At 39.5% G+C, this 19,450-nt stretch overlaps 10 protein-coding genes across 10 annotated transcripts; 6 read left to right on the top strand and 4 right to left on the bottom strand.

Moving 5' to 3' along the window:
• Positions 1–49: 49 nt before the first annotated feature.
• Positions 50–1,162, bottom strand: KLLA0_D11968g (uncharacterized protein; the record flags this gene model as incomplete). The annotated part of the gene is made up of 1 exon (XM_453595.1): positions 50–1,162. The coding sequence occupies one exon, from the start codon at positions 1,160–1,162 to the stop codon at positions 50–52; it is 1,113 nt and encodes a 370-aa protein (XP_453595.1).
• A 1,434-nt stretch (positions 1,163–2,596) lies between these two features.
• Positions 2,597–5,329, top strand: SVL3 (Svl3p; the record flags this gene model as incomplete). The annotated part of the gene is made up of 1 exon (XM_453594.1): positions 2,597–5,329. One exon carries the CDS (start codon positions 2,597–2,599, stop codon positions 5,327–5,329), a length of 2,733 nt encoding a protein of 910 aa, XP_453594.1.
• Positions 5,330–5,904: 575 nt separating this feature from the next.
• On the top strand, positions 5,905–6,381 carry EGD1 (Egd1p; the record flags this gene model as incomplete). The annotated part of the gene is made up of 1 exon (XM_453593.1): positions 5,905–6,381. The coding sequence occupies one exon, from the start codon at positions 5,905–5,907 to the stop codon at positions 6,379–6,381; it is 477 nt and encodes a 158-aa protein (XP_453593.1).
• Positions 6,382–6,689: 308 nt separating this feature from the next.
• Positions 6,690–7,559, bottom strand: MET31 (Met31p; the record flags this gene model as incomplete). Its single annotated transcript, XM_453592.1, has 1 exon — positions 6,690–7,559. The coding sequence occupies one exon, from the start codon at positions 7,557–7,559 to the stop codon at positions 6,690–6,692; it is 870 nt and encodes a 289-aa protein (XP_453592.1).
• A 561-nt stretch (positions 7,560–8,120) lies between these two features.
• Positions 8,121–9,077, bottom strand: KLLA0_D11880g (uncharacterized protein; the record flags this gene model as incomplete). The annotated part of the gene is made up of 1 exon (XM_453591.1): positions 8,121–9,077. One exon carries the CDS (start codon positions 9,075–9,077, stop codon positions 8,121–8,123), a length of 957 nt encoding a protein of 318 aa, XP_453591.1.
• Positions 9,078–9,600: 523 nt separating this feature from the next.
• ISM1 (isoleucine--tRNA ligase ISM1) lies at positions 9,601–12,573 on the top strand (the record flags this gene model as incomplete). The annotated part of the gene is made up of 1 exon (XM_453590.1): positions 9,601–12,573. One exon carries the CDS (start codon positions 9,601–9,603, stop codon positions 12,571–12,573), a length of 2,973 nt encoding a protein of 990 aa, XP_453590.1.
• Positions 12,574–12,801: 228 nt separating this feature from the next.
• MRX11 (Mrx11p) lies at positions 12,802–13,404 on the top strand (the record flags this gene model as incomplete). Its single annotated transcript, XM_453589.1, has 1 exon — positions 12,802–13,404. The coding sequence occupies one exon, from the start codon at positions 12,802–12,804 to the stop codon at positions 13,402–13,404; it is 603 nt and encodes a 200-aa protein (XP_453589.1).
• Positions 13,405–13,810: 406 nt separating this feature from the next.
• On the top strand, positions 13,811–15,592 carry SSN3 (cyclin-dependent serine/threonine protein kinase SSN3; the record flags this gene model as incomplete). Its single annotated transcript, XM_453588.1, has 1 exon — positions 13,811–15,592. The coding sequence occupies one exon, from the start codon at positions 13,811–13,813 to the stop codon at positions 15,590–15,592; it is 1,782 nt and encodes a 593-aa protein (XP_453588.1).
• Positions 15,593–15,695: 103 nt separating this feature from the next.
• On the bottom strand, positions 15,696–17,753 carry NOP4 (mRNA-binding ribosome biosynthesis protein NOP4; the record flags this gene model as incomplete). The annotated part of the gene is made up of 1 exon (XM_453587.1): positions 15,696–17,753. One exon carries the CDS (start codon positions 17,751–17,753, stop codon positions 15,696–15,698), a length of 2,058 nt encoding a protein of 685 aa, XP_453587.1.
• Positions 17,754–18,214: 461 nt separating this feature from the next.
• CHL4 (Chl4p) lies at positions 18,215–19,444 on the top strand (the record flags this gene model as incomplete). Its single annotated transcript, XM_453586.1, has 1 exon — positions 18,215–19,444. One exon carries the CDS (start codon positions 18,215–18,217, stop codon positions 19,442–19,444), a length of 1,230 nt encoding a protein of 409 aa, XP_453586.1.
• Positions 19,445–19,450: the final 6 nt, after the last annotated feature.

The following is a 19,450-nucleotide window of genomic DNA, read 5'->3' as shown; positions in this document are numbered from 1 at the left end:
AAGTGTATAGTAATCTGTAACCATTCCTTTTACTTTTTATATTACGGATTTATTGAATTACGTTGATGCTAGGCTGTCCTCCATATTCCATAATAAGTTTCATAACATGTTTGTCCTTAACGTCGACCAAGGTTTCCCATAAGACGTCCTGAGACAATAACAATGGTCTTGTTTCTTCCAACTTGTAGAATTTATTGATGAATTTGTTCAGGACACGTATTCTCCTTCTACTAAACGCCTCTTCGTCAGTATAATCGTCTACTAATAGCAACTCATGTAACTGCTGACCAGCAGGAGTCAAATATATGTTGTTGATTAGTTCGATTAAGGGTCCATTATTATCCAAGGATTTAGAAGGTAACACCGATGAGATGTGAGTTACCAAGATAATGGCATGGAATAAATGGTTGATGTTATATTGACCTTGGTTAGTATGGAAAAACCAATGCATTAAGGTTTCTATGAGGAAATAAGGCTGCTTCACCTCGTAGTGGACGGATAGTTCAAGTATCAACTGGTTGTAAACTGGTTTCTTTAGTTGAATATCGTTTTGGAAAAAAAATTCTACCTCCGAGTAAAATATTGATGGATAATCCTGTTTCTGCAATTCCTTATGCCTAGCATCGAGTCCTGTTAGATCTCCCTCTTGAAACAGAGCCAATCTTTCCTCTTGCAGTGCAGTTAACTCTTCATGATGTCCGATATGGCCAATCTCTTGAATCAAATGAGGATTATCGTTTAAAAACGAAACATACACCGAGTTTTCGAATACCTTCCCATTCAACCCATGGAACGCAGGTACGGGACCATTCTCGTTACCTTTCGAGCTTGTTAGATCACGGTTCAAATCATGGTAGAAATTTTCCAAGATGAACCTATGCAAGAGGAAACTCGTTGGTTTCAAACATGTATAAAAGAACTTATTCACCTCGTAAAGTTCATGATTACCACTAAACACAAAGATTTTCTGGATCAATTCACTGGGCAAATCCCGTATAGTCAATGGTTTGTCTTGTACCTTACATTTTTTCCTTCGAGAAGACCTTGAAAGTAAATTCGATGACCTTCGTACTTTCGCTCTTCTGCAGATGGCCCAGTCCTCTCGGTCACTATAAACACTCTGGAAATCCTTTGTACGATACCCAGCAGCGATAAACCCCATGCTCAATACCACTAGACGACCCCTGCACTTGAGATGGTCGTATTGTACCCAGCGCTCATCTCATCTCATCTCATCTCAAGTATATGTGTCTCTGGATCGGAAATAACCAATTTCACAAACTGAAAAATAGAAAAACTCGAGCTTAATCAGTGAAAAATCGTCCAGATCCCACGGATATTGATCGTAACAACATAACCAATCTTAACCAGCACTGGACATCCATCATTTACGGACCGGTATAAGCACCGACGTAGTAATGTAATCACATTAGCTTAATAAAGAGGTAGAGGTGGGAGTAGGACCAAATCACACATCAGTATGTTTGCGTCTTGGCTTAGAGTACAGGCTCAGATAATCGAGGAAAAAAAAAATCTCACTGGCAAGAAACCGACAAAAGAGAAACACCGCAACTTACTGTACCTCACTCTCTCTCTGAGTTCTCTAGGTTGTTGATTTCTTTGAAATAGCAATAATTTTCGCAGAGCTACATCCGAGGCAATGCCGAATTCTATTCTTAGATTCTCTCTCTGCTTTCTCTGTTTCCTATAGCAGCCGAAATGCAAGATGAACAAGCTACAATTGAAATTGCTATAAATCTCCACTTGCCATGTAGACGGAAAAAGCTTCTCAATCGTGGCAGAAACAATTTCCTTCAAGGCTTATGGACGTGTAAATGCAATATACAGTTTCTTGTACGGGAATTATACTGTGGGTCCTATCTCCTATTATTTCTTAGTCAATGCAGAGTACGTAATTACTGTAAATACGAGAGAGAGAAAGAGAGAGAGAGAGTTGGACAAAGTGAGAAAGTGAGAGTAACAATGTCGTTAGATATCCCTCTTTCAATAGTATCAGTTTTTCTTCATTTCACAGAAGCTGATTGTCCGTGGTTCTTCTAAAGTTGTTCCCAAGCAAGTATTCTAAGACTACTTGACCCATAGCTAGCTAGGTAGCTAGCTAGCTCACTACCTAGATATATAGAGACCCTTAGCCTATCTACTGTACAGCCTGCCTCCCAATAACGTTAACCCACAGCCAGTATACAAATTGAATAATTTTTTCTTCCAGTATATTTCCACCGTGAGAAAGCAATAAGAATTTGTTCAACGAGTTTTATTTCTGTTAAAGAATTTAGAGACTAAAACGTTAGAAAGAATTCTTCTAAAACGTTAATAAGTTGATTGAACCGGCATTTTGTGAATATCAGCAAGACAGGAACTACACATTAGGAGTGGTACTGGTTCTGGTTCTGGTTCTGGTTTGATTGAAGTTTGCCGGAAGTAAAGAGAGTTTATCAGCATCTTTTTTCCATTTTTAGTTTTCGGATTCTGGATATTCATTCCTTTCCCAGTACAAGTCACAACATAGCATAATAATCAAAACAACGCTTCTGCTGTTTGGATTGTTGAAAAGGAGCCAGCGACACAGGGAATTATGTCACAATTGAAGGTTCTAATATATGGGAACCATCCTAACCTGGCGTTGTACGCTTGGAGGTTTCAATTTGCGAAATCTGTTGACTTATACCATGTGAGTGATTCGAAAAGTAATGAGTTCAGCATCGAGACGCAATCGTATGGAACCGATACGTTCCGGTTGCAGAAACATTTCAATGGGTTTAATGAGTTGAAACTGAGCTTGGAGACAGATTCGGAGAAATTCGATCTTGTGATCTTGTCTGCTTCGTCGTTGCAAGAGATCTCGAGCATCACAACGCAGTTGAATTCGGTTATCATGAACAATACCAAGATTTTTGTAGAGAGTTCGGGTTTTGTACAGTTGGAACCGTTCATCAGGATGTCGGTATCCTCTCCGCAAGTGAAAGTTTTCTCATTGATATCGGATTATGACATCAGGGCTGTGGCATCAAACCGGTACGTTCAATTCAACGGTGGTAATAAGTCCAAGAAGCAAACGATTTTCATTGGTGAGACAGGGTCTTTGAAGACCCAATCGGCTTCAAACTCATACCCAAAACAGATTTCTAGTTTGTTAACTACGTTCCATTCACTATTCTTGAAATTGTTCCCCGACGATGCCATAGATACTTGCAATTTTTCACCGTTAGATTTCTTGACACAGCAATGGAAGTTGGCTATCCCAAGGGTATGTTTCGATCCACTATTGGTTCTTTTCGAAGAGTTTGTTCCAAAGCGATTACATCAACAAATCTTGGCCAAGCCTTTGATCTCGGGTCTCGTTACTGAGATAATCACGTTGACTAGAACCATGGGTGCTAGATTGCCTTCCGGTTACGATACAGAAAGCGATCTTTTGGAAAGATGGGTCGCGGATAATGGTGAAAACAACTACCCCTCGTTGTTGTACCATTTCGAACATAGATCTGCACCACTAGATATAGATTTGTTATTGCTACAACCGATCTTACTGGCGGATGATTTTACGATAAAGACACCCTATTTGGAGTTCTTATACTCTATGATGTGTCAATTCAAGAAATTGAACAATGATGAATCTAAATTGTTTACAAGATCTGATAAAGTATCCAAGTTAAGAGATGAACTCGGTCAACTATCGTTGCTCAAGGGGACTCTTAAGGATAAAGAAACGGAATTCAACCTAAAGCTCAACGAATCGAAGGAGGCTTATCAGAACGAAATAAACTCTAGAGACAGCCAAATTTCGATGTTGGGAGATCAATTACAACGAGAACAATCTCAAAATTCATCTTTGAGACGCGAATTGATCGCTATACAATCTGAACTTTCGACATTAAGACAACTGCAAAGTCAAAACCAAAGTCAAACTCAATCTCAATCTCAGCCTCTATCGGAACCACGGACTCCGGTTGAACCAACAAGTCAAGTGCCTGAGCAACAATACACTGAGACAGGAACTCCTGTACTGCGCGACATCGAGGATATGGCTGTTTACGCCATTCCATATGCCGAATCTCCAGTGCAGGACTCCCTCGGCATCAATGGCGAAAACCCAGCATCAACGAATGCTGCTGTGGCAGGAGCATCTGCGGCTGCATCTGCTGCAACACCACCGTCATCAGCTCCGTTGTCAGCGGATGAACATGCATTAAGAGAAAGAGAACTGAAATTACGCAGAAGAGAACTAGAATTACAGGAAAGGGAACTACAGTTGCAAAAGAAACAGTCTAAAACGATGTTGAATCAAAAATATGCTCATGCGCAGAGCAAAAACGGTATGTCACCGAACGAGAATCCATCACAATATTCAAATCAAATGCAAAATAGGAAATTACATGGACAATCATATATGGGGAAACCACCTCAAGGAATTCCAGGTCAATACATGGCTCCTCATGTACAACAACAACCACTGCAGCAAGTTCCTCAACAGCATCGTCAGCATTCAAGTGTAGGTCTCCCAGGAATGCCGGGCGTAGGAGGCTACTCTGGGTCCGTTGTTGGAATCAACGGAGGTGGACAAAGACCAATGAACGGGTTTGGAATATCACAAAATATGTTAGATGGGGCAGCACCAATGGGATCTAATGGGTTTGGACCTAAAACATTCCAAAAAACAAGCAGGAAGAATAGGCGCAGTAATATGCCAATGTTAAGAAATCCATCAAATACGATGCTAAGCGATTTCAACATGCCACAAGCACCAACTGGTCAACAGAGGTTCAATTCTCTGTCTGGTAACCTCCCTCCACTTTCCATGAATTACCATAATGGTTCCATGCCAAGACTGAACGGTAACCCTAATCCAATGAGAACTGGTTCACAAGGCCAACTATCAAATTTGCCAACACAACCACAACAACAGTACCAACCGGTTCCAAACGGGATGAGACAAATCAGTACCAGTACAATGCTCGACGAGGGTGAGTCTACTGCCTCTGTGATTCAAAGACCTCCAAATGCTTTCCAACAACAGCAGCAGGAACAGCAGTTTGGATCGAATTCTAATTCAAACCCAAATTCAAATGTAAATCTAACCTCAACTTCCAACTCTAATTCCTTCTCAAACTCTAATTCCCATTCAACATCTCCTCCACCATTAGAATCTGATATATCATCAACCAATCCACCATCTTCGTCGAAAACAAACCTTTCCCCAGTGGAACCACAGGACAAACTACCATCAGATTCTAATAACGAACAAAATCAGAAATCAAATGAATTAAAGAAGTCCAAGTTCTCCTTCTTTCATTCTAAAAAGAAATGATCTTTTCTCATACAAGATATGCGGTTGCATCAATTCATAGTCCGATGTTTTTCATATTTGTCAAGACTTGGAGGCCATAAGCACCAGACCAGAACTCACATATCCACATGAAACCATTCTTGTATAAAAATAAAACACATTGTAACTACGTATGTATTATGTCGCCTATATTACAATCAATTAAGACCTTCACGTATACAAGATACTGTGTCATAAACTCGATGCCATGAACTCAAACCCAGTACGCTTCATGAACAACCTACATCCATAGACATATACACTGCAGGTATATAACCATTGACTGTCATTTAGCAAAAAAACTTATCCCCGGGTAACAGCACGAAATTTTTTTCTCGTCAACGAACGGCATGAAATCCAAATCTGAAATTTGGCATTTGGAAGAGAGTTTTTGAATTGAACATCAAGTTAAACCTGTTTCGATGGCAAACTTTTAGGTTTAAACTGTGAATTGATTCGTTTATTTATTATAGTTGTCTTATTTTGTAATTGTGATTTATAGTCAATTGAAATTCGAGATCCAATAGAACATTAATTGATAGTAACCAAGGAATAAAATGCCAATTGATCAAGAAAAATTAGCCAAGTTGCAGAAGTTGTCAGCCAACAACAAGGTCGGTGGTACCAGAAGAAAGTTTGCCAAGAAGAGTGGTTCTTCCAGCAAAGATGACTCCAAGTTGCAAGACCAATTGCAGAAATTGAGAGCTGTTACTGTTGATAACGTTCAACAAGCTAACTTCTTCAAGGATGACGGTACCGTCTTGCACTTCAACAAGGTTGGTGTCCAAGTTGCTCCACAACATAACACCTCCGTGTTCTACGGTATTCCACAAGAAAAGTCCTTGCAAGAGTTGTTCCCAGACATCATTCCTCAAATGGGTGCTGATGCTATCAACGCTTTGACCCAAATGGCTTCTCAATTGCAATCCGCTCAAGGTGCCAACCAACAAGCTGCTGCTCCAGAAGCTGAAGGTAAGGATATTGATATCCCTGAATTGGTTGAAGGTCAAACTTTCGAAGCTGACGTCGAATAAATTACCAACTAAAAGGCCAGGCAATGGTACCCTCACTTATATTAATTCCACGTTTCCCGAGCTTCGAATCAAATTCTAAAGAATAGGAAATTTTCAACAGGAACAAATTACAAAGCACACGAATAGTGAGCATTTCACTCTTCACTCTTTACTCTTCATATATTGTTTCTATATAATTGCAAAGTAGTTATGATTATTAGAATTGTTTCCAGTAAAGGTTTGCTACATAGTCTTCAAACTAATGAGATCTTTCGACTGTCATTCGATAGTTAACGAAAAAAAGATTACAATTATTATTAGTTTTTTTATCACTTGGAACCGCTATATATCGTAGCACCACTTTGTCGCGCCCTCTCGAGTATCTCGTTTATGTCGCCTCCTATACTGAGTAGTTTCTGTCTGTTTCTCTTACAAGTTTGTGTATCGAAATGTCTCTTTAGTGCATCTTTCCTTGCAAACCCTTTACCACAGAGCGTACAGATATTTGGCAAAATCGGTAGATGTTGTCTCTCATGTCTCCTTAGATCACTGCTGCGGCGGAATACCATGTGACACTTCTCGCAGGGAAATCTTTTATCGTCTAAATCAGCGTTATTACTACCATCTGTGCTGTCTCTGTCATATGGTACAATGGCAGTATCTGAAGACCCCGATAATATTTTCTTTGATGGCAGTTTCCTTTTCTTCGACCTGTTCTCCAATTCCGTGGAAGCCCTACGTTGATGGTAAGTATCGTTAGAATGCGACAAACTTGGTGTCATTCCATTATGGTTCACTGGAGTGTGTCCAGTGGAATGCGATGTGCCATCGTTATTTTGATTGGCGAAATTTACAGGATTCGATAAAAGCTTATCGAAATAATTCAGTATCGTCTTATTTTCAGGAGCTATTACCCCTGCAGGTCCCACACCATCTATATTATTATGGCCCTGAGGATGGTTGTTATATGGGATGTCGTTCCGGTGATTCTTATTCAATGATGCGTACTGACTGCTAGCAGATCCTAACGCGGAAAACGGCAGATTATTTGTCTGGTGTTGTGATGGCGGTGCAGGCGTGCTAACATATTTGACTCTATTCAACAACTCTCTTATTGTAGGATCAACCTTCTCTGAATTCAAACTAGTTACCATGATTGCCTCTGCTGCCTTCTGGAAAAAGATACTATCTTCGTTCATGGGTTATTAATTAGAAAAAAACCAAAAATTCTATGTTCGTACCTCTCCTGCCTCTCTTACTCTCTCTATCGGTGGTTTGCAAATCTAACTCAAAAGAGTACCTCAAAACTTCGCTGTTATACTTTCGTTAACTTGATGAGCGAGCACTCTATGAAATGTATCCGGTTGTTCCTTTTTCAACGTTTGTTTAAGACTGTTCGTTTCCTAAATTCACAGGAATGAAAATCCGCTTAAACTATGTCAATAAAAATCTCCAGCATTGTTTTAAATCAAACCCAGTGATCCGACCAAACTCTTGTCCAGGAAGTATCCTTTGTAGTCTTCTCGCTAAGTCTATTCAAAGTTGCTTTATCAGTCTCTCTGTATACAAATTAACATCAACAACAGCCTTTGATACGTTTTTCAGCCCGACGCCACAGTTTTTGCTTCGTTACTGTGTGCATGAGTAGTGAATATCACGTGCGCGGTCACGTGAGCGCATTGTCCATCGTTACTCTTCAAGAGAAATGATTGTGTCGCAACAACATACATAAAATGCATATACAAAAACCATTATCCAGCTCATAATTTGACCAGGAAGGTTCTATTTACCATTTGTTTACCCATTTCGTTGAATGACTCGTAGTCCGACGGTGTGAGGTAAGTTTCTTGGTCGTCTTGGTTCGTATAGCAATTGGTAAACGTACCAAAATCCGTCGATCTGATGTTCACAGTGGTTCTTGTTGCTATAGATCCCCGCATAGAAGCGGTATTGTTTTGGGAAGCATGATTGGATTCGTTAGCTCCAGTCTGTGCTTGTGCATGAGCAGTTTGGTACTGCTGCCGTTGTTTCTTTAAAAACTCAGATTTAAGAATGGGACCTACGATTTCACAACAGTGCCGAAGCTGCTCGTTGGATACTCCGGCAGCGCTTGACACTAACAGCATAGATTTTTCCGTATTGGCCATTGTGTGTCCCTGTGGATAAGTCAAGGCTAGACACGCGACTACGACTTTCCGTACGTCGTATTTCAAATATTTCATGTAATTCTCACGCGATTTGACACACGCTTCGAAGAATTTGATCGACAAGATACACATCTTCTTGAACTGGTGCCTCGTGGCTTTCACGCGGGTTAGCAAAATTTTAACAAATTTCATTAGATCGGCTAAGTTAATTGCTGGGGCCTTGCATGTTTGTTTCTTCCCTTGTTTTGAATCGAATTCAACTGGGACGAACAACCTGCTATATTTGATTAGCGCACCGGCACAGAAATTCTTTAACATGAAACCACTCAACTTATCCATTTCAACCTTGTACCTGTATCTTTTCTTCAGATCCATTATTGTTTGTTGACCGGTGTTATTACTCATCGATGGATCTGGGGACATAGAACCACCACGTCCGGAAGTTGACGAACAAAAGTTCCCGCTCATTGGCGAAGCAGATAAACCCGGTTTCTGAAATTGCGTTTGCTGGATTTTAACCACTTCTTCTTGGGTGATATGCTGTGGCGATGCACCGTTTAACTCTAACATATCTCTCTATCTTATTACCGAACAGAGAGAAAAAAGAAGTTTGGACCCTATGACTTGCTCTCAGCCATAAGCGGTCTCTTTTTTCAAGCAAAGGGCCAACAGAACGGTATTGAAACGATACAAGTCCGGATTCAGAGCAGTTGCAGATGAACGGTAACAATGCTGTTCTTTTTCTGCTTAACTCCTAGGTGAATCCATCTGTTTCCTGAAGTTTGACTTAAATGTGACTAACATCTGCCTCTTTTTCTTTAAAAAAATTAGGTTTTGACATATTCTTGGTGATTACGCCATACTTCAGCCTATCATCAGAAAGGAAATTTGTGAAAATTAATTTAATTTTGAGAGCATTGTGCACGTGACTAGATTTGTTGATACTTTAACATGTAACGGTAAAAAAAAAATGGATCCGACAACCGATGATTAAACAAAATACCAATACATGTTTAACACCACCATTGACAGAGTTAAGCGGTACGTGCTTGGTGAGGTGTCTAGTAGAATTTGATATTTTGGCGACTGAGTGATGTTGCGTGCCTTCACTACAGTGCGGAATGCTTCCTCACATTCTTATCAGAAGACTTTACGACTTCCAAAGACGAAATTCCCGAACAGATCTAACTTGCAGAAGACTTTAGACCAATTGCTTCCTCAAAGTTCACAGCAGACTTACTCTCAGCAGTACTCTAAGCTTTTGACGAAGCTTTCAAAGATTGAGCAGTGTCCAGATGACATGAAGCTGCAGTTTTTACGGGAGAATGTATTCATATTGCATGATGGTCCGCCGTATGCGAATGGAGATTTGCATTTGGGCCATGCACTAAATAAAATATTGAAGGATATAATAAACAGGTTCCAACTTCTGAATGGGAAACATGTTGTGTACATTCCTGGTTGGGATTGCCATGGGTTACCGATTGAATTGAAGGCCTTGAACAAACTGAACGATCAGTTGGATAGGATTTCTCCCACCAAGATTAGGTCGATTGCAAGAGCGCATGCGCAGAAAACTATTAAATCTCAAAGGCAACAGTTTGAGCAGTTCGGCATTTTAACAAACTGGGACACTAATTACGTTACCATGGACCCCAAGTTCGAAATTAATCAATTATCTGTCTTCCAAGAGCTTTTCAGAAAGAAGTTGATTAAGAGACAAAGAAAGCCCGTATATTGGGGCACTGAAACTAAGACAGCATTGGCTGAAGGTGAACTAGAATATAAGGAAGATCATATCTCAATCGCAGCGTACGTGAAGTTCCCATTGACTGAAGAAAGTAAATCTGTATTGGGCTTCCCTGAAGCTCCGGTATCTTTTTTGATCTGGACTAGTACTCCGTGGACTTTGTTGTCTAATAGGGCCATTTGTTTTAATCAGTCACTGGATTATGTGTTAATCAAACATAACGGCGAATACATGATTGTTGAAAAGAATTTGGCTGATAAACTCGATTTCCTTTCCGGCTTTGAACTGGTGAAAGACTTGGATGGAAACTTTTTGTCCCACCTAAAGTATACCAACCCTATTCTCAAAGACAATGTCACTCGTCCATTATTCCATGGTGATCATGTTACCAGTGTCACGGGTACTGGTCTTGTACACACTGCTCCAGGTCATGGTCATGAAGATTATATCATTGGAATCCAAAACTTTCTTGAAATCTTCTCCCCGGTTGACCATGAGGGCAGATACAACGTCGAAGAGCTTCCTGCTCATTTAAGAGATCTTTTGAAAGAAGAATCAGGAAAAGGCCGTAAAGTTCTAGACAGAACAACCACTGAGAAAATTCTCAGTGTGTTAAAGGGTGAAAACATGTTGATGCACCATCATGAATATGTCCACTCATATCCGTATGACTGGAGGTCAAAAAAGCCAATCATCATTAGAGCTACTCCACAATGGTTTGCTGATTTACACGACGTTAAGACTCTGGCATTGAGAGCCTTGGAAACAGTAAAGTTTGTTCCCGAGCGTGGAATAAACAGACTTTCCTCTTTCATTAAAACCAGAAACGAGTGGTGCATATCAAGACAAAGGTACTGGGGTGTTCCAATTCCCTCGTTGCACAAAAGAGATGACCCTGATTCTGTGTTGATGAATGAGGAAACTATATCACACATTATCAAAACTATAGAATCCAAGGGTGTTAACTCCTGGTTTGCAGAATCAACGGTCGATTCAATGTACCAATGGCTTCCTAAAAAGTATCATGATATAGCTCACGAATATTATAGAGGAACGGATACGGTTGATGTTTGGTTTGACAGTGGTAGTAGTTGGAATGTTATTGCCGATTGGTATAAAAATGTTGCCGGCTTGCAATCCCAGTTACCTGTACCGTTAGCGGATATATATCTAGAAGGTTCTGATCAACATAGAGGGTGGTTCCAAAGCTCATTGTTGACAAAAGTTGCGTCCAGTGGGATGCCTGATGCACCTTACAAGAATGTTATAACACATGGCTTTACACTAGACGAAAATGGTATCAAAATGTCAAAATCAATTGGAAACACTATTTCACCTGGTGCCATTATAAAAGGCGACCCGAAGGCCAATCTTCCGGCTTTGGGCGTTGACGGTTTGAGATTATTAGTAGCACAGTCAAACTTTACTTCTGATGTTGTTGCTGGCCCAACTGTAATGAAACATGTTGCAGATGCTTTAAAGAAGTTTAGACTAACGTTTAAATTCATCTTAGGTAATTTACAAGAGACTCAAAGTCACGGATTAATACCTTTTTCAGAGCTGCGCAGAGTGGACCAGTATACATTACTAAATCTGAAGGCATTGAGCCAGGAAACCAAAAAACTCTATCAACAGTACAATTTCTCAAATGTCTTAACTCAGGTTCAATACCACATGAACAATGATCTTTCCGCACTTTATTTCAGTGTCACAAAAGACTCCTTATATTCAGACTCCTTGAATAACAAGAAACGATTGTCAATTCAAACGACATTGTTCCATATTCTTGACACTTACCGTAGCATAATGTCACCAATCATCCCAATAATGGTTCAAGAAGTTTGGAATTATACCCCTAAGGAATGGATTAATGAAAATTCCTCTGAAGGAGTGGCGGAAATCGAAACTCCATTCACTAGGCAATGGGACTCATTGCAAGACGTCCCATCTTCTAATGATGAACGACTGGAAAGCTTTGCATCGAATGAGTTGAAAATTCTGAATATCTTCACTGAGAAATTTAATAGGATGGAAGATATTACAAAAACATTGCAGGTGAAAGCAACCATATACTGTTCAGATCCTTCATTGTTACCATTTACAGCGGAAGAAATGGAGGATTTATTACAAGTTGGTAAACTAAATATTGAGCACGGTAATAGATCCGACCTAGAATCGATCTCACTACCATCAGTTGACATCCAGTTACTGCTAGAAGAAAGTACGTCTGATAAATGTCCTAGATGCTGGAAGCATAACTCCCCAAGTGAGGACACTCTGTGCAATCGTTGCGAGGAAGTTATTAATGCATTATGATCACATGACCTTCACATAAATCACTTGTAAATAGTATTCTTTTTAACAACAGGCATGAACATAGACATGCGAAGGTTTATCAATACGATAAAGATATCACACCATAAATTAATTCAACGACTGTTAGACATCATAGTGGCGTAATCACTGCTATATAATATTTTGTTTGATCTCCGAAGGGCTCGCTGTACTTGTTGTAGACATACACATACTCCAACACACAGAAATATGAAATTACTGCAATCATTGCCAGGGCTTGGCACTAGCTGTTCCAAAATGGTAATCGGTAATAGGTACTCGATAATCCAAAAGAGAGGCCCGGCGAAATTATTTATCAATGGGATACGGTATAACTCGAGCAAGGTCGAACCATCGAAAATTGATGATAGGCTGCATCGGCTGATCAAAAAGTCCAAATTCCTGACAAGATTGAACGGTAATCCTCGTTACAAACATTATTTCGATAAACTTTCTGAAGCCGGCGCCGTTTCTACAATGACATCATTCTTAATCCTTCACGAAATTACTGCTATCGTTCCTTTGTTTGCTCTATGGGGACTGCTTTATAACTTAGATCTGTCTGACCAATATGAGATGCCAGTATATTTCAAGGATTTGTTGAACAAATGTGGTGAAAGTATAGGTAAATTAATTGGAGATTACGATAATGGCTGGGATAGAGATAGATTAGTTGTATCTGGGGCTCTTGCATACGCCATTGTTAAAGTATTGTATCCTGCTCGGATACTTTTCAGTTTATGGGCAGCTCCATATGTTGGAACTTTCGTAATAATGCCTTTTACCAAACTTAGGGCATTAATTCGTCGTTGAGCTAAAACCTGATCTTCCATTGGCACTGATGTAAATAGACTAATTTATATATAGACTCGCATTCATCTTATTATTATAAAACTTCATGGATCATATTTATGAAGACAACTACGATTAGTTTACAGTTAGTGTCTCAAATCCTTGATAATAGTAATAAATTCAGCTACGACTAACTATTTATTCATGATACAACGACATATCAGGCCAGAGTTGGCTACTTTATTATCTAATGACTCTTTCTTCACAGAACAACGAATGGTTCTTATATTGACGTTTTTATAAGAATTTAAAGCGAAGTGATCCATTAGAAAAATGATTAAACGTTGAACGCTTTGAGAATATAAAGACAAGCTCTCGGCGGATACAGCATTCTATCACTTTTTATAGACTGCGATTTACTGCTGTAATGTACGGCAACCAACAAAACAACTCCAATCCATATCAAATGTCGTATTATCGAATGAATAACGGCCAAGGCCAGGGTACTAATCGCTGGCCTCAACAACTGTCACATCAGGAAATGTTAGCGGGCCATTCTCAACAGATCCTTAATAACAATAAACCAGCTGGAAACCAATCGAAGCCTCCGATTGTGATGGCTAGTAATAATGTTTTCTCTATTGGTCCATACCGTCAACGAAAGGATAGTTCAAGAATCTCGGTGTTACAAAAGTACGAGATTATCGGGTATATTGCAGCTGGTACGTATGGTAAAGTTTACAAAGCTAAAGCGAGGGATTATCAGAATGGTATGAATAGAGACAACGTAATAATACTAGATTCTCCGGATTCTGTGAGTGCTGATTCAAATTTGGATATAAATTCAATCAACAGATCCACTAGACAACAGGAGGCTAACGACAACCTTACAACCATGGACTTTAGGAAGCCTTCCCACAAGCGATTCACACCTCCAAATAATAGCAACTCAACACAGATACGGTCTAATAGTGGATCAGAAACAAATGTAAGGATAAATTCGTCGAGTATAACAAACAACTCCAGAAAGCCTTCTCAAATTCAGTTCTATGCTATTAAGAAGTTCAAAACGGAAAGAGAAGGTGTCGAGCATTACACAGGTATCTCACAAAGTGCATGCAGAGAGATGTCACTTTGTAGAGAATTGGATAATAACCATTTAACGAAATTAGTTGAAATATTCCTAGAGAAGAAGAGCATCTACATGGTCTCAGAGTTTGCTGAACATGATCTTTTACAAATTATCCATTTTCATTCGCATCCTGAAAAGAGACTAATACCGCCAAGGATGCTCAAATCAATAATGTGGCAAATTCTTGATGGTGTTTCTTATTTGCATCAGAACTGGATTCTTCATAGAGACTTAAAGCCCGCTAACATTATGGTTACCGTTGATGGCTGCGTCAAGATCGGTGATCTTGGTCTAGCGAGAAAATTCAATAACATGGTACAGACTTTATACACTGGTGATAAGGTTATTGTAACAATTTGGTATCGTGCCCCAGAACTTATACTTGGAGCTCGACATTATACTCCTGCAATAGATCTTTGGGCTGTTGGTTGTATTTTTGCAGAACTCATCGGTTTAAGGCCAATCTTTAAAGGTGAAGAGGCCAAGATGGAGTCCAAGAAGAGTGTTCTGTTTCAAGCTAATCAGTTTCAAAAAATATTGGAAGTCATGGGTTCGCCAGATCATAAAATATGGCCGAATATCGACAGTTATCCAGAATATCTTCAGTTGGCAAAAATGCCAAAATATCGTGACAATTTAACAGCATGGTATCAGACCGCTGGCGGTAAGGACAAGACTGCTTTAGACATTCTTTACCGTCTATTGCAGTATGATCCTATCAAGAGAATCGATGCAATCGACGCTTTAGACCATGTCTATTTCACCAACGGCGACCCTCCTGTCTGTGAAAATGTGTTCGAGGGTCTCAACTACAAATACCCACCAAGGCGCATTCACACAAACGATAACGACATTACGAATGTCGGCAATGATAATAATCAAGCTAATCACTCTCAAAAACAACCAATGCATGGTAACAATAATAATAAGAATGGGAACATGAACGGATTAGGTGTAAACAAACGTATCTTGGCAGCAGCAGCGGCAGCTGCCGCTGCAGCTGCTGTGTCTGGTAATGGAAACAACCCCACAAGCAATACTGCAACCGGAGGATCAGCACGGAAAAAGAGAAAATGATTCTATAATTGAAATGCATGTTATTTAATATACAGATTTTATATCCTAGAAACTTCATTGCTTCGGAATGCTTTGAATTTTTGCCTTTGACTATTGTTTACATTCAAGAACGGCCCTTGTTCTTTCTTCTACGTTTAGATCCAATAATCTGTTTAATATTATTACTTAGACCAGATTTTGTTTCCTCTTCTACTGGTTGAGCCACTTTTTCTTCTTCTTTATTCTCTTCATCATCTCTTTTTCTCTTGAAAGATATCAATCTAGATTCTTTGACCTTTTCTCTTCTTCTCTTCACAACGTTAGCGTTTTCGATAGCAAATTCGACCACCAGTCTTCTTTTTTTGAAACTGTCTGCATCAAGCTGTTTCTTTTCATCATCCGTAAGTCCTTCTAAGATTTCGTCCCTACTGACTTCATGAGCATTTAACCATCTTAGACACATTAGCGCAGCTTTATGATCCCTGAATTCAACAAAACCATACCCTCTACTTCTACCACCGCTAGATCCTTTAATTTCCATGATAATTTTAGATTGTCTAACAATACCTTGTTTCTTGTCCTTCTTCTTTTGAGCTTCGATTTCTTCTTCAGACATGAACTTGTACTTTTCCTTAGTAGATCTGACGATTTCTTCTTTATTCAATGCGTGTCTCTTGTTTTCGTTAACTTCTTTGGCGAACTCTACTACAGCTTTACGAGCTAGCGCCTTTAGACCCTTCTCAGTCATTGCTCTTGGAATATTTCTGATAGCCAATCTAGTCATCGAAAGATGTAACGTTGGATTCTTCTTCAATTGTTCGACTCTTAACTTGTAAGATTTTTCTCTGACTTCCATATCAGCAGGAGTTAACAACTGTGAAAGCTTTGAACCTGCAACAATTCTACCTTCATTTAACAAATATAGATTACGTCTGTCCTTTTCACCTGGTGCCTTACCAAGAACTTCTTTTCTCTTCTCGGCATTTCTCTCAAACATTCTTCCAGCAGATTCTCTATCAAGAGTTGGAGAAATTGCAAGAACACGACCCTCATAAACATACTCTGGGGAAACATCATCACTTATTAGAAGGGATGTACTTCCTGTAGCAGGAGCATTATTTAGACAGTCGTTGTAAGCATCTTCGCTTCTGAATGCAACGAAAGCAGTACCCTTCGCCAAACCAGTTTCTTTATCAATCACTGGCAAAGCGTATTTTACTGGGCCGAACACGCCGAAATGACGTTCTAAGGATTCTTGAGTGGCATCGTATGGAACATTACGCACAAAAATAGAGAAATCTTCCTTTCTGTTCTTCTTTACGGTATCCTGTTCTGGTGTTTCCTCCTCTTCGCTGATTTCTTCATCAGAATCCAAGACGATGTCACTTTTTTCTTCTTTTTCTTTGTCGTCCTGATTGTCAGCGTCCTCTTCACCCGAATCAGAACCATCATCCTCATCATCATCATCATCTTCTTCTTCTTCTTCCTCATCTTCATCAGACGCTTCCAGTTCCTTATGTTCGTTCTTATAGTCCTCCCATCTGTTCTTTTGAATTGCAAAATCAACAGCCACTTTCCTGCCATCGATCTTCAAATCCTTAGTGCCTTCTATAGCAGCCTTACAGTTAGAGATCCTGTTCATTGTAACAAAAGCAAACCCACATAATCTACCGTCTCTCTTCCTTGGGATCGTAGCTTCAACAACGGTACCGTACAATCCGAAGATTTTCTTCAGTTTCGTCGGATCACGACAGGACCATGGCATATTTCTGATAATTAATTTCGGTTTACCCTTCATTAAATCATTATCATCTTCGGGTTTGCTTTCCTCCTCATCTTTAACATTATCTACGGAAGGTGCTGATGATACCTCATCCGCATCCTTTTTACCACGGGAACGTTCTCTTCTTTTGGCAATATCGATTCTCAACAAACGTCCCATAAACTTCGTCTTTCTAGCCTGATTCAAAGCAGTCTTAGTATCATCTTCAACTGCAAAACTAACAAAACCAAATCCTCTGCTTGCACCCTCACCATCTTTGACAATAACAGCATGCTTGATAGGAGAGAATTGGGAGAAGAAGTTACCGAATTCTTCATCGGTAGACTCAAACGGCACACCACGAACAAATAACGTCTTCAGATCAAGACCTTCATCCTTAATAACTTTCTTATCACTCATCACAGATATATTAAGCACAAATCTGCGTCGTTTGATGTAGACGCTAACAAAATAAGTATATAAATGTGTTCATTAACCTTCTACTATATATATACTAGATATCAATACTAATGGTTCTTGGGCGATGAGATGAGATGAGCTTTAAAATTTTTTGACAAAAAGAAATCAAGCGGACTGAAAAGCTGTAAGATTTAAAGAGATGAACAGATCACGTGTGGATATTCCTGGCATATACGGCTGTTCAATACCTCTGTTCTCCGATGCAATACAACTTTCCTGGTTCTATGAAGATATTCTGTCAATCTTATACGACAGTTAGACCAATTTAGTTGATTGTTCTCACTTTCTTGTCAGAATCAATACTATATAAAATGCATGGAATTTTAACATCGACTATAATCTGAAACTATGGAAAGGTTTGATGACCCTTAATCCTTATGTTCTTTTTATGATGGTGTTATATGGACGGTGAACAGCATATTATTGGGACGGCCAAGATGGAACGCACGCTTCGAAATGACAATAATAATGTAGATATTACAGTTACAAAGAATAAACTTGCTAGGCTCGGTGCACAGGCAATAGTGAAACTGATCACTACCTGGCTTGATACACATGCCATTAATGATTCACAGCTGGTCTCGGATAATTTAGTTGAATTGGTGAAAAAACATGGGGTACGGAATATTGCTAATATGGCTGTCACGAGTTGGTGGCCTTCTTTATCTCGAGAACAGTTATCACAACTGGATATCTGGTCTGTTTTATGTGACACTTCAACTAACCAATGGGTAGCGTCCAGATGTTTGGATAGAGATGGAAAGCAATTTATCGTAAATGTGGAGCCGAATGAGCTTATCAATGGTATGCGCGAACAGTTTAAACGACTTTACGAATTGGATGTTAACATTGAGGAAAACGATGATTTAAGTATGTACATATGCCGAGTTCAGTTGTTCGAATCAACTGGCGACCTTATTATCAATACACACAAACCGTTCTACTTTGCTATTATGCCGGGACACTCGATTATCTTCCACTCGTTGCAGTCTGATACTCACTCACAACTTATATTACTGGCATTCTCAAAGCTACATTCCAAGACAATCAGGTTGGAAAGAATTAGCAGGAAACCAACCACGTCATTACACGAATTAAACCTTTCTCTAGGGCTGCCGTCTGTAAATACTACAGGGTATGGGATTTGGTCCGTATATTCGGGCAAGGATGCACTAGAGCCATCTCCACTAATAGAACCAAAAGATCATCCAATAAATCATACCCTGTCAGATTCTTTAATTAAGGACCAGACCAGACGAAGAAGTGATATAGCAATGCTAAAGTTTAAGGGTTCTATTTCTGGTGTTAGGAGACAGAGAATTTATGCTATGAAGAGAATGAATGATAGAGTATACGGAAACTCTGATACAAACCTTAAAGAGATTACTAAATATGACTCGCTTCTGCCGGTGAGGAGAGTGAAGTTCACATATGAAGACACCAAAATGAAAGGTAAGATTCAGATTAATCTTAGTGGTAAGGATATTTTTGGTGGTCTACACGAGTTAAGCGATAAGGGTTTATTAGATCCCGTGGTGATGCCCGATTGGTTGTGTGGTGATTACGGAGATACTTCAGGAAATGTTGAAGATGGTGTTTTCACTCCTAACCCAGTCGGAGGACTTATATAGGGTATT

The sequence above is a fragment of the Kluyveromyces lactis genome (assembly GCF_000002515.2).
Source record: "Kluyveromyces lactis strain NRRL Y-1140 chromosome D complete sequence".
Lineage (NCBI taxonomy): Eukaryota > Fungi > Ascomycota > Saccharomycetes > Saccharomycetales > Saccharomycetaceae > Kluyveromyces > Kluyveromyces lactis.
This window is presented reverse-complemented; position numbering and strand designations above follow the sequence as displayed.